General features: G+C 42.5%; 2 protein-coding genes across 2 annotated transcripts; one reads left to right on the top strand and one right to left on the bottom strand.

Moving 5' to 3' along the window:
* The first annotated feature begins 1,794 nt into the window (after positions 1–1,794).
* Positions 1,795–8,618, top strand: LOC104952527 (xin actin-binding repeat-containing protein 1-like). The gene is made up of 4 exons (XM_010779362.1): positions 1,795–1,911; positions 3,044–3,180; positions 3,525–3,572; positions 3,917–8,618. The coding sequence occupies exons 2-4, from the start codon at positions 3,118–3,120 to the stop codon at positions 8,297–8,299; spliced, it is 4,494 nt and encodes a 1,497-aa protein (XP_010777664.1). The 5' UTR covers positions 1,795–1,911; positions 3,044–3,117; the 3' UTR covers positions 8,300–8,618.
* A 1,231-nt stretch (positions 8,619–9,849) lies between these two features.
* Positions 9,850–10,671, bottom strand: LOC104952528 (solute carrier family 22 member 13-like). Its single transcript, XM_010779363.1, has 2 exons — positions 10,302–10,671; positions 9,850–10,054 (listed from the first exon to the last, which is right to left on the bottom strand). The coding sequence occupies exons 1-2, from the start codon at positions 10,469–10,471 to the stop codon at positions 9,994–9,996; spliced, it is 231 nt and encodes a 76-aa protein (XP_010777665.1). The 5' UTR covers positions 10,472–10,671; the 3' UTR covers positions 9,850–9,993.
* Between the last annotated feature and the right edge of the window lie 628 nt (positions 10,672–11,299).

The raw sequence follows: 11,299 nt of genomic DNA on the forward strand, positions 1-11,299 counted from the left end.
GCCAGCTGAAGAACGCGCCTCTCCTCCTCTCTGCTGTTGGCATACCGCCAGGTATTTCGTCAGCTGGTCGGCAAGTAGGGTTCATAGCGTCACAGCTCTCTCGTTTATGTAGCGTCATCGCTAAGTGTACGGAAGAGATCCAGTACTCGCTTGCTTGTAGGGTTTCACATCACACGTGACACGAGAACGGTACTCTCGAATCCGCGCGGGCGATTTTCGAGTCTCTAAATTTGTGCTTGCGTGGGAAGCAGACGATGATTGTCGGTCGACCAAAGGTCGGGCCTCGGTCTCCTGTAACGTTCCGTTTTTATTTTTCAATATTGGGCCATTGGTCGGTTGTTAGGCGCGATTCGTTCCGAGTTTTCCGTACGATACTCCCGCCCGTGATAAAATAACGTGTCCGGTTTTCGTGTGTGTGAGCCCTTTTTGGGAGTAACTTGGACACGATACCCGAATACTCACCCGTTACTACCCCTATTTTGTCCGTGCCCTTCCGACCCTTCGCTCACGGCGAAGACTGCTGGGGGGGGGGGTCCCATAGGCCGCGGGTAGTGCCTGTACGGTCCTAAGTTCACAGTCGACTAACTGCCTCAACTTCTCCCCTTTATACGAACTCAATCTGCTAGGTGTCTATACAGTTGACGACGGGTTGACGAACAAAAGCGGTCTATGCAAAACTACCTTTTGAACTACTCCCTGTCAAACGGTGGTCACCTCGATTCACGTGCTGCTCCTACCAAGTGTTTGAACTGTTGTTTATTTTCTTCTCCCCATGACAGAACCCCACTCTCCCGCTAGCCACACCACATGTCTACACGACCTCCGGTTCACCGACCCCTTTTTCTCTCCTGAGTTCGTTCTCAGAATGTCACCGCGAGGTGCATAGAAGCCGGGGACATATATAGGTGCTCTCTCGAGATCGCCATTTTGGCGAACTGGGTCCTCGAATTTTCACAAGACTCTGCCGCTATTTTTACCAGTTGATCGTAGTTTAGGCCAGGTGGAGTTATGTCGCGACATTAGAGACGTTGCTTGACCCAGCCTCCGGCTTCAGTACCGGCCATACTTGCCAACCTTTAGACCTCAGAAATCGGGAGCATTTCAAAATGCAAAAGGGGGGGCGGGGGGTCCTAGTGGATCGCCGGAGCTGTTAGATTAACATTAACATGCTTATTGTAGTTGTAAGTGCACTGCCTTGCGGCCTGTAGCACCGTCCTTGATGGAGCATAATGTGTGGGCAGGAAAGGAGTGAGCAGAGAGTAGAGTAGTTGTCGATTCTTGTTCTGTTTTCTGTGAATATCTGCCTCACCCTCTCAGACTTTGAGTTGCGCGCACTACTAAAGAGATGTGTTACCATGGAAACCAAACAATGGTGTAGCTGTATTAAAGTCCGAGTGGAAACAGTCGTGTGTAAATCTGATTTTGTCAGAAATCGGGAGAAATGCGGGAGAAATATGACCCCGGGAGGAAACCGGGAGAGGGCAATGAAATCGGGAGTCTCCCGCGAAAATCGGGAGGGTTGACAAGTATGGCTGTGATGCAAGTCACATTTCAGACTTGATCTATGCAACTGAAAGATTCCCTGGAAAGCCGCCTTCGCCCTTCGAGGCCCGTGACTCAGGTCGAGGCTGTGTGAATGAAAGGAAGGTGAAACTGAGAGGGAGAGAAGTGCAGGAAGCAGTGATTGACTCAACCTGGTGTGGGCACAGCAGACCACTTCACTACAGGACAGAAATAGACAGCAAGTCATGAATAAGTGATGGAGGGTGAAGGGTCAGCTGTTACTGGGAGGAGAGAGGGAGACACTGAGAGTTAGAAGACACACAGCGAGAGGAAATCAGACCTCACAGATTCACAAAGACTGAAAGGGAATAAGACGACAGGCAGGACATAAGGGACTGCTCGTTTTCTGTGAGTACGGATTTGATTTGAGATTAAATGTGGAAACAAAGTGCATCAATGTGTGTTGGATTGATGTCAGAGATTTACAGGAAGAAGCTATATCAAGAATGTGTTAAGTTGCTGATCAGTGCACATTTCTTGGAAGTATGGGCATTTTTTGCTTCGGACATCAACATTTAATTTATCGTTTTTCTGAACATTTTTGTTTGAGGCTTTAAGAAGTACAATTTCAAAAAGTTGCAGGTTCATTTCTCCACTGTAAATGACATCTATGTTAAAGACTATGGAAGAATCTCTGTGTTTGATGAGTAGAAATAATCCCACTAGCATGTAATATGTCCTTTTAGAGGCTCTTGAAATAAGCATACTCCTTTTAAAACCCTTAAAAAACGTATTTATATATATATTAAAATCGTAAAACATAAAAGGTGTTTAGACTTTAATATTGCTAGAAGTTGACCTAAATGTTGTCTTTATTCAAATTTAATTCTGCTTTATTCATGTGTTCCTGATTGATAGCTATTTATGGATTTACGATCTTAACGTCGACACAATTTTTCACTTTGACTATTTAATGCTGAGTCATGTGTAGCTGTAGTGACTCGCCTGTCTGTGTAACCCTCAGTATTTGTGTCAGTGGAGTCAGGTATCTGTCCTTCTCCACCACCAGTGGGACATTTATAGCTCCAACACATGGCAGCTGTTCAATATCAGCTTTAAATGTTATAACTAGTCACCTTTAAAAACTACTATCAATAACACATAGTTAGCTGACATGGATGTGTGTCATCTGTACGTGTTTTTAAAATGAGTAACTTCTGTTTCAATGTCAGAAAAAGTCACATGATGTTGTGACCCTCTCTCTGGAAATACTTTGACACAGCTGCCTCCTAAAAAGCTAAAATTAACCAGTAAACAAAGTGAGACAAATGTACAACTCCTTTAATCTTTAACCTAAATACCACATAAAGATTTTGACGGCACATCTGTATAACGCAAATACTTATTGAACCTTTGATTGTGGAAAAACAAGATATTCCCTATTTCATATATACTCTGGCTGATTGAAATACTACTACATGTGCAATGGCAAGACAAGAAATCGTAATGATAATTAAAGGTTGATCTGATGTCTCTGCAGATGAAAAGAGGAGGTCCATTGCAGATTTCAGAGACAGCTCTGTAATCCAAAGCAAGTGTGTCTCGGTCAAAGCCATGTCCGCCCTCTACCTGTCGAAGGTGGTACCTCAGGATTCAACACGCAGCCTTTCAAAACCGGTAAACATCCGCCTACTCCTTGTCTTTTCACTTGTCTTTGAGCTTAAGCTTAATGTTTAAGAGCATTAAGAAGCATGCAAAGGAGAAATCACATCTTAACATTTTTTAATTATAGGTTCCAGAAAATATGTTTTTGTTTCATGACAACCCATTAACTTAACTTGCAGAGAGCGCACCTCCCTCAGCAGATCTGTCTGTACACACTGCAGTTTGTTATCTTTTACAGGTGTCATATAACACACTAAACGGTGTCACGCTAAAATATGTCATATAATGATTGCTGATCTGTAAACAAATCTTATGTAAAGGTTACCTGACTTGAACTTATTACTGTTTCCTTCCAGGACCAAGATAAGTCATCTCAGTCTGGGAAAAGAGTCCAGCGAACCAAGGTAAGCTGGAATTTGACCGGACATTTTGCATAATGGTGTGCAATGGATTTTCATTGTTGCAAAAACACATTAAAGCTTTTCCCGAGATATGAATATTCCCTTAAAAATAAATATTGGATGCCATAAACTCAACATTATTGTATTAATCATGTGGTTGCATTTGCTGGTTGCTCTGGAGTTCGGCTAACCCACTGACACCTGGCATGTGGAAAGCATATCAACTGGCATGAGTGAGGTACCATTGAATGCATGTCAGCACTCCCTGGAGCACCATTTTGTTTACTGGATGGCTCGTATCTGTTACAAAGGACTCAATGATGAGACCTTTACTCTGTTCTTCTAAGATGTCCGAGGACTCCGAACAAAGCAAAGATGACATCCCTTCGCTTCCTTCAGCGAGACACCAGCAAGGACCAGAAGACGTCTCTGGGGCCAAGTTAACACAGTCCATGTCATTGCAACTCTCTAAAGAAAAGCTACACCAACAGCGGGCGAAATGCGAGCTGAAAAGGCTCCTGAAGCACACTCACCCCGAGCTGAAGACGCTGGATGGAGTGGTGGACGAGGAGCTTGCTGAGGTTTTGAGTTTAGAGACAGATGTTGAAACGGGATACGAGGGAGAGGTCCTGTCAAGATGCTTGATATTTGAGAACTGCGCCCTTACCAACAAAGGATCTCCTTACATCCCCAAGAAGCACGTAGCCGAGGGAACAGTGGAACGAGGCGATGTCAGTAAATCATCAGGTGTGTTTCAGGAGCATGAAGACAGGTCTTGTACGGACAAAACAATCGGACCTAGTCATGATCCAAACAGAGAGTGTGAGGAGGACATGGTAAGAATAGATGTTCAGGCTACCAGGAGGAGATTTGAGAGTCAGTCTGTGAACACATCTGCACCATTTCCCAAAAATAACTGCCAAGGAAAAGTTTCTGGAGATAAGAAAGGGGCAGTCCAAAAACCGGAGTTTAACACGCGTAGACAAGATCATCTACACACCAAAAGTCTTGATGTGATAAATCAGCCTAAAAAACAAGGTCCTTGTGATCCTCTCATTGGCCAAAGCATTGACCATGTGGTTTCCACTGGTGAAACATCCTTTGGTGATGAGACTAGAAGCATCCCTGGTCCAGAGAAAATCATCAAAACCAGTGCGGCTCTTTCCCAAAACAACCCATTCATCCCAACAAACATAGAAAGAGAACATTCATGTCTGCGTTCATCACAAAACCAAAGCCCAGCACGGGACGGTGGGGAAATTCAAGACCAGGTGAAAGCTAATGTCAAAAACAGAGCTCACCTGTTTGAATCAATGCCATTCGACCAAATCATGAATCAGAACAAGGATGAAATTGAGTGGCAGGTTGAGAACATCAAGGAAACCCTGAATTCCCTTTATCAAGTTAATGCCATACATTCAGATGGCTCAATCATTGAGGTCAATGAGACCATGATAGCTAAAAAGGCCAAATTCACTCTATCAGAAGATGGGCCTGAGATCAAATACGACGAGGTGGCTGAAGGTGGTGCGCAAAACTTCATACTCCAGTTGCTACCACGGTCAAACTTAAAGCCTCATATCACTTATCTGAAGGAGGGTAGGGAAGGAAAGATCGAGGCCACCTTGGTGAAGATACCAGTGCAGCATCATCACTTCAGTACCAACCAAGACACAGAGTTTAAAACCGCCAACATGGCTCAGCTTGTCGAGGATATTCTCAATCAAGATAACTCTCTGCGGAAAGGAGTGATAATCCAGGAGGATACGGACGGAGGGGCTAAAGTCATAGTCTACTCCCTCTACTATTATTTGGATGTGGACGACTTGAAGAGTTACAGTCCTCCAAAAGGTGCAGAGCATTGTGAACCAGAGCAGGAAAGAGGAGGTTTTGTTGCATCAACCAAGAGCTGCCTTCTAGAGACTCCCAAAGACCAAGGATCAGTGCGGCCTGAAATCACAGTAAAAGGGAACGTTAAACTGTTCAAGAGTTGTATTGAAAAGGGTGATTTGGAGTATTTGAAAACTCTTCAGGCGGAGCCAACCGAGCAAGAACAAGAACTCCCTCTTAGCCAAAATGTGGCTGAACAAGGAATGGATCTGCATCATGAACAGAGAGGTGATGAAGCAGAGGAGAGTGCTTCAGAATGGGTCCCAGTGGATATAAAGAGACTTAAAAACATGTTCTCTGGAGATCAAAGACCAATCCAGCCCAAACCAAATGCATGGGAAAATCGTGCCCCCATTTCTTGTGCAGTCACAGGTCTTGGAAAGAGCCAGTCCTCTACAGAGATGGATGTCAAAACACCTGAGGTATGTAACTCTACAGTTGCACCAAAGGGATCAAACCTACATTGTGGCACACAGGACGATGGTCAGGTCCACCAGGCTGAATTAGTCGAGGTGGTAGATAACAACGGGGAGATTTCTGACCTCCAAACTGCAATGCAAAGCCTCCATCAGGCCACCATCGAGGCCAAATCTTTGCATCACTCAGCAGTATCAAAACAGAGACTTCACTATCAAGAACCCGTCTCAGTTAAAGCAGGTGATGTCAAACAGTCAACTACGCAAGGAGAATTACCTCACACAAAGACATGCCATAAAGATAGCCATTCTGAAGAAGAAACTACTCACACATGCCGCAAAATGGGTCAAGAAGCAGAAGTCTTCCAGAAACAACACCTGCAAGCTGCTATGGAGCCTGAACATATTCCAGAAACAATCGAGGCTCAACAGGAGGAAGAGGAAGTTGTTTTTCACGGTAAACTTCAAGCTGCTTTGGACTCCCTGCAGAAATCCAACATCAATGTCAGCAGGGGAGATTTCAGAGACGCCATGATATACAGAAATGTGTCCAAACCTCAAAGATCACAACATTTGAAAACAGCGTCTGTTCAAATCCCCGCTAAGGAAGAGCTTTGCCCCGTGACTGACCCTGATCCAACTCAAGCACCAGTGAGACAAGAGCTCTCTAAAGAACAGGTGACATCTACACATGCAGAGCCCAAAGATAAACCAGAAACAAGTGATGTCTCAGAGAAAAGCAATGCAATACTTGTGGCTCCAAAACCAGCCATCCCACCCAAACCTGAGCATTTGAAAGTGAAACAAGGAGAGATTCAGTCAACTGATACAAAGAATCCTGAGGCAACCCAAACTATTACTGTAAAAGTAGAAGAAACAGTTCCTCAACCATTGCCCAAAACACTGGTGACATGTAAGGATGAACGAAAGCAAGGTCTGTTCAAAGCTAACGTTTGTGCAGAGTCGGGTTCAGCGAATCATCAAAGCAAAAAGCCTTTTGATGAAGCCACACCGATGTCTGAGGAAAGTGAAGTGAGGCATCAAGTTCAAGGTTCAGTCGTTATCTTGGAAACTGAGAATGACATTAGGCGACAACAGGAGATAAACGTCACAGACGAAGAGAAAAGCCCCAAGGATTCCCCAATCAAAGAGAACGTGAATGAAACGGATGAAAGCCATGTCGATTTTAAGGAAGCATGTAAGAAATTTGAAGGTAAGAACGCAGCTTCAGGGAAGAAGGCTCCGGCAAAGCCAAAAAGAAATGCCCAGGTGGAGAACAAAAAACAAAAACAACAGTCTGGCAATAACACCTCAATTCTTGCACACGTTGCTGAGGAACCACAACCAACTGTACCTGGTTCATCCTGCAGTGAGCCAAACACCTGCGAACAAACTGCTGACAGCAAGAAGGAGAAAGTAAAGAAAGAAGAAGGTAGAGTGGAGATGAGGGAGAAGAAAGGACGAACTGAGACAGAGGTCGAACGTCGGCAGCGTCTGTCAGTCCACATGGATGTGATCATGACGGAGAATATGACCGCAGCCATGGATATCTTTGACAACTTGCGAAAGCAGGAGGAACTGCAGAGCATTCTCAGTCGAGTCGAAGAAATTGAACAGGACACAAGCGAGGTAGACGTAAGTTGTTTAAGGAAAGTGTTCGAGGACGTACCAGAGTGGGTCGTCATCCCCGGGAAAAAGAAACAAAAGAAAAAGAGAAAAGGAAACAAAGAAGGAAAGCTGCCAGTAACGAAAAACAACACCGAAAGCAAGTCTTCAATGGCACATGTGTTTGGAAATCTTGAACGAGCCAGTGAGGAGATCACAACTCTTAAAGAACATACTTTAGCAAGACTTGTGGAAATAGAGGAAAGGATTAAAAAGGCTCTTTATTCCGTCTCTACTTTGAAATCAGACGCAGATATCGCTGGTTTATCGCGCCTGTTCAAAGAGTCTTTAGCGGTAGATCAAGGGCCTCCATCGTCTGGTGCTATTAGCAAAATTAGCATCGAGTCAAGCGGAACAAAACCACTGCAGACACAGGTTAGCACGACAGCACAAGGAGACTCAGATCTGCTCGTTAGTCAGGGTGAAGGAGCGTCTGCAAAACAACAAGCAAGCCCTCCATCTTCTCCTGCCTTCATCTCTATCCAATCAGCTGCTAAAAAGACAGAGAAAACAGAGTTGCTTCCACCTGAGACCACGATCTGCCCGAAGTGTCAGAACACTCCAAAGACAGAGGAGAGATTCAGGTCGACTAAAACCGTGACGTGCAACAGCCCCGCTCAAAACAGGAAGAAGGACCCCAGAAAAGGAGGTAAAAAACAATCGCCTAGCAACCCTAAACGAGAGATGAGTGTACTCGAGGTGCAGACTGACCACGAGGGGAAAAGTATCGTGGGCTCGAAGACCGTCAAACAACTATGAGAGGACTGAACCATTTGGAAATTGGGTTTTAATGTCCCACTGGTTAGCTAGGAACAATATCCACAAGGTGAAAGTACCCAGAAGTTTAGGTGCCGATCAATTAAAACTTTAAATAATTTGTTGAAAAGTGAAGTTTGTTACCCATTGAATGTGTTTCCTCATACGTTTTCTGACAAAGTTGTTGTGTACATACTTTTATTTGTGAAGATATGTTTCTAAATACCTCTTTGTTTCTATTGATGGTTGAGATTTGTGTTGGTCTCTTCTTAAAACTGTTTTTGATTTGCATTTGAAATTAAAGACGTGTCATTGGTTTTCATTCATGCTTTTGTGTTTGTTGTTTTTTTGATTACCTATTATAAGTATTTTTGTTTTTAACAAAGCTCAACGTCATTTCTTTCATCAGTTTCAACCGGCTTGTCGAGAGACGTGTTCAGCCTGTTCGAAGCCGGTTTATCCGATGGAGAAAATTACCGCAGACAAATACGTTTTTCACCAAACTTGCTTCTGTTGTAAACAGTGCAACAAAAAGTTAAGGTGAGATACCGACATAATCGACAAAAAATCAAACTGCAACAATTATTAATGATTTACAAAACTGATTGTTATTGAAATATCGATAAACTTGGCATAAGCCTGAATAGCAGACTATTGAACTGTAAAACATATTATTTATTATAAGATTGTATCACGATAAGCTACCTTAAGATATGGCTATGCAATTAAAAATAAAAACACTGTCATATTAATAGAGACAAATGTAACTGATTATTAACCGTTTTAATATTGCTTCACCACTGCATATAAATTGAGCAAAAACCAATCAGCTTCGTTTGGATCGGGGTCTAAGGTACAGCACAACAGTGAAACATAACTTTAACTAAACAATTTTGCTTATTTGTACTGTAGCATGCAAAATTACACACCACTGCATGGGGAGTTCTACTGCATATTTCACTACCAACAACTGTTCAGAAGAAAGGGAAACTACGACGAAGGCTTCGGACACGTTCAACACAAGAACCGATGGCTTCTGAGAAACTCTGCTGACGCGGTGTCCAGTGAGTCGGAGGCATAGAGACTCAAACAAAGTGAGTACCATATATATCCTTTTGTTGTTCATAAATGGTTAATAATGTGGCATCCCTTCATTTCAAACTGTGTCTTGTGTTTCTCTCCTCAGCTGATTTAACGGTGAACACGGAGAATCATGACGATGCGTTTGAGGCACCAACGAGTGTTTAAATCTTTGTGCGTTCATAATACGTGATAATGTGTTGATGCATAACCCGCCTAATTGCTTCAATGGTTTAATCAATCAGTTTTATTAAAGTAAATGATCATTTACCGTTTGTTTCGTTTAGAATTACCAAAACAAATCCCAGTTAACTTTTTGGAAAATTATTTCTTGTGGTCACAGTGCTAATTAAAAATAGGTTTGACAGAAATACAAAAATTAACATACATTTGATATTAAAATCCTGGGTATGCAGAAAGATCCAAACATTTACTGAGGCTAAATTGTTACCTCAATAACTTTTTTCCAACACTTTCAACAAAGCTCTGGTGAATTACATTTTATTCATATAACACTTTTATGCAAACAACACCGATAAAAAGAGGTTGAAAAAAAATGCTAATACATGTAGAAAAGTTGTCTGACTATAATAAAGGAAGAAGAACAACAGTACAAATTAAAGTTTTTTCTCTTGAATTATTACTTCAGCGTTCTCCGAAGCTCCATTTGATGGTTCCCTAAAATTAAAAACAGATCAAATTATTGTTATATACAATTATTTACACCGAATACGTTTGTTTTTCAAGTAAAGCTGTGTATTATGGCAAGCCCATTTAGCTTTTATTCATTTCTGGAGGATATCAAAAAATCAATTCTTAGAATTGATTTTTAGATATCCTCCAGAAAAACAAGAATTGATTTTTTGATATCCTCCAGAAATGAATAAAAGCTAAATGGGCTTGCCATAGTGTATACTCCACTCACTCGGGCTCGGTGTGGTCCTGGAGTTCCACATTGAGGGTTTCAGGCAGTAACAAGCAGAGACCAGCAGCAGTGATGGGGATGATGCCGTATATCAGCATGGGGATGGAGTGATGGTAGACGTCCAGCAGCCTCACCAGTGGAGCCAGGATCCCCGCCACGCGGCCACACATCGAGTTCACACCAAATCCATTCTGCCTACAAGAACGCACAGTAAATGGACTGCGTTTATATGAAGCTCAGCGCAAGTTCTTTCAGGAAGACTGGGTATATGTTACGGTGGGTGAAGCAAGCAGTAGTGATGTTATGTATTGCGCCGAGGCTTCGGAGCGTGTGTCGAGTAATCCCCGAAGCATTTTGTGAAGCATGTATCGAGGCTTGTATCGTTTTGGGCCAGTGACGTCATCGATGACAAACGAAGCCTCGCTGCCTGTCGATACCACGTGACTGCTTCAGAAAGTGATTCCGATCGGTTGAACCCATGTTTGAACCGTTGAACCACAACGCTCATAATACCCATGGATGTATAATAAGAACCATGGAATGGAATTAAAAGAGCTCAGACCCTCACTTATATAGAGGTCGGAACATGTCATAAGTATAAATAGATAAAAGCATAAATAAATGTAGGAATAAAAACATGAATAAATAAATGAATAAATACAGGAATAAATATTGTAGAGTGTTTTCAGGGAAATTCAGTGTGTGTGCTGTGTCTCAGGTAGAAAGCAATTGACTCACGACCGCAGGGTCCCTGGTTCAACGACTGAACAATACGTCTTTTTGGTTGTTTATAAAAGCTACAGCTAAATGAGATGAAGTTAATAAATGTATTCTTTGAAATGGTTTAGCCTTTTTTCAGGCTACAACATGGTTAAGTTTATGAATATTATTAAGGAATACAAATCCCTCTTTGCAATGTTTACCAGCCTCCTTAGGCTTTACAATCACAATCAATAAACTGGAATAAAAACAATATTGTTAAAATGAAAATATGATTT

This window comes from Notothenia coriiceps, unplaced genomic scaffold (assembly GCF_000735185.1).
Source record: "Notothenia coriiceps isolate Sejong01 unplaced genomic scaffold, NC01 NC01_scaffold00020115, whole genome shotgun sequence".
In the NCBI taxonomy this organism is placed as follows: Eukaryota; Metazoa; Chordata; class Actinopteri; order Perciformes; family Nototheniidae; genus Notothenia; species Notothenia coriiceps.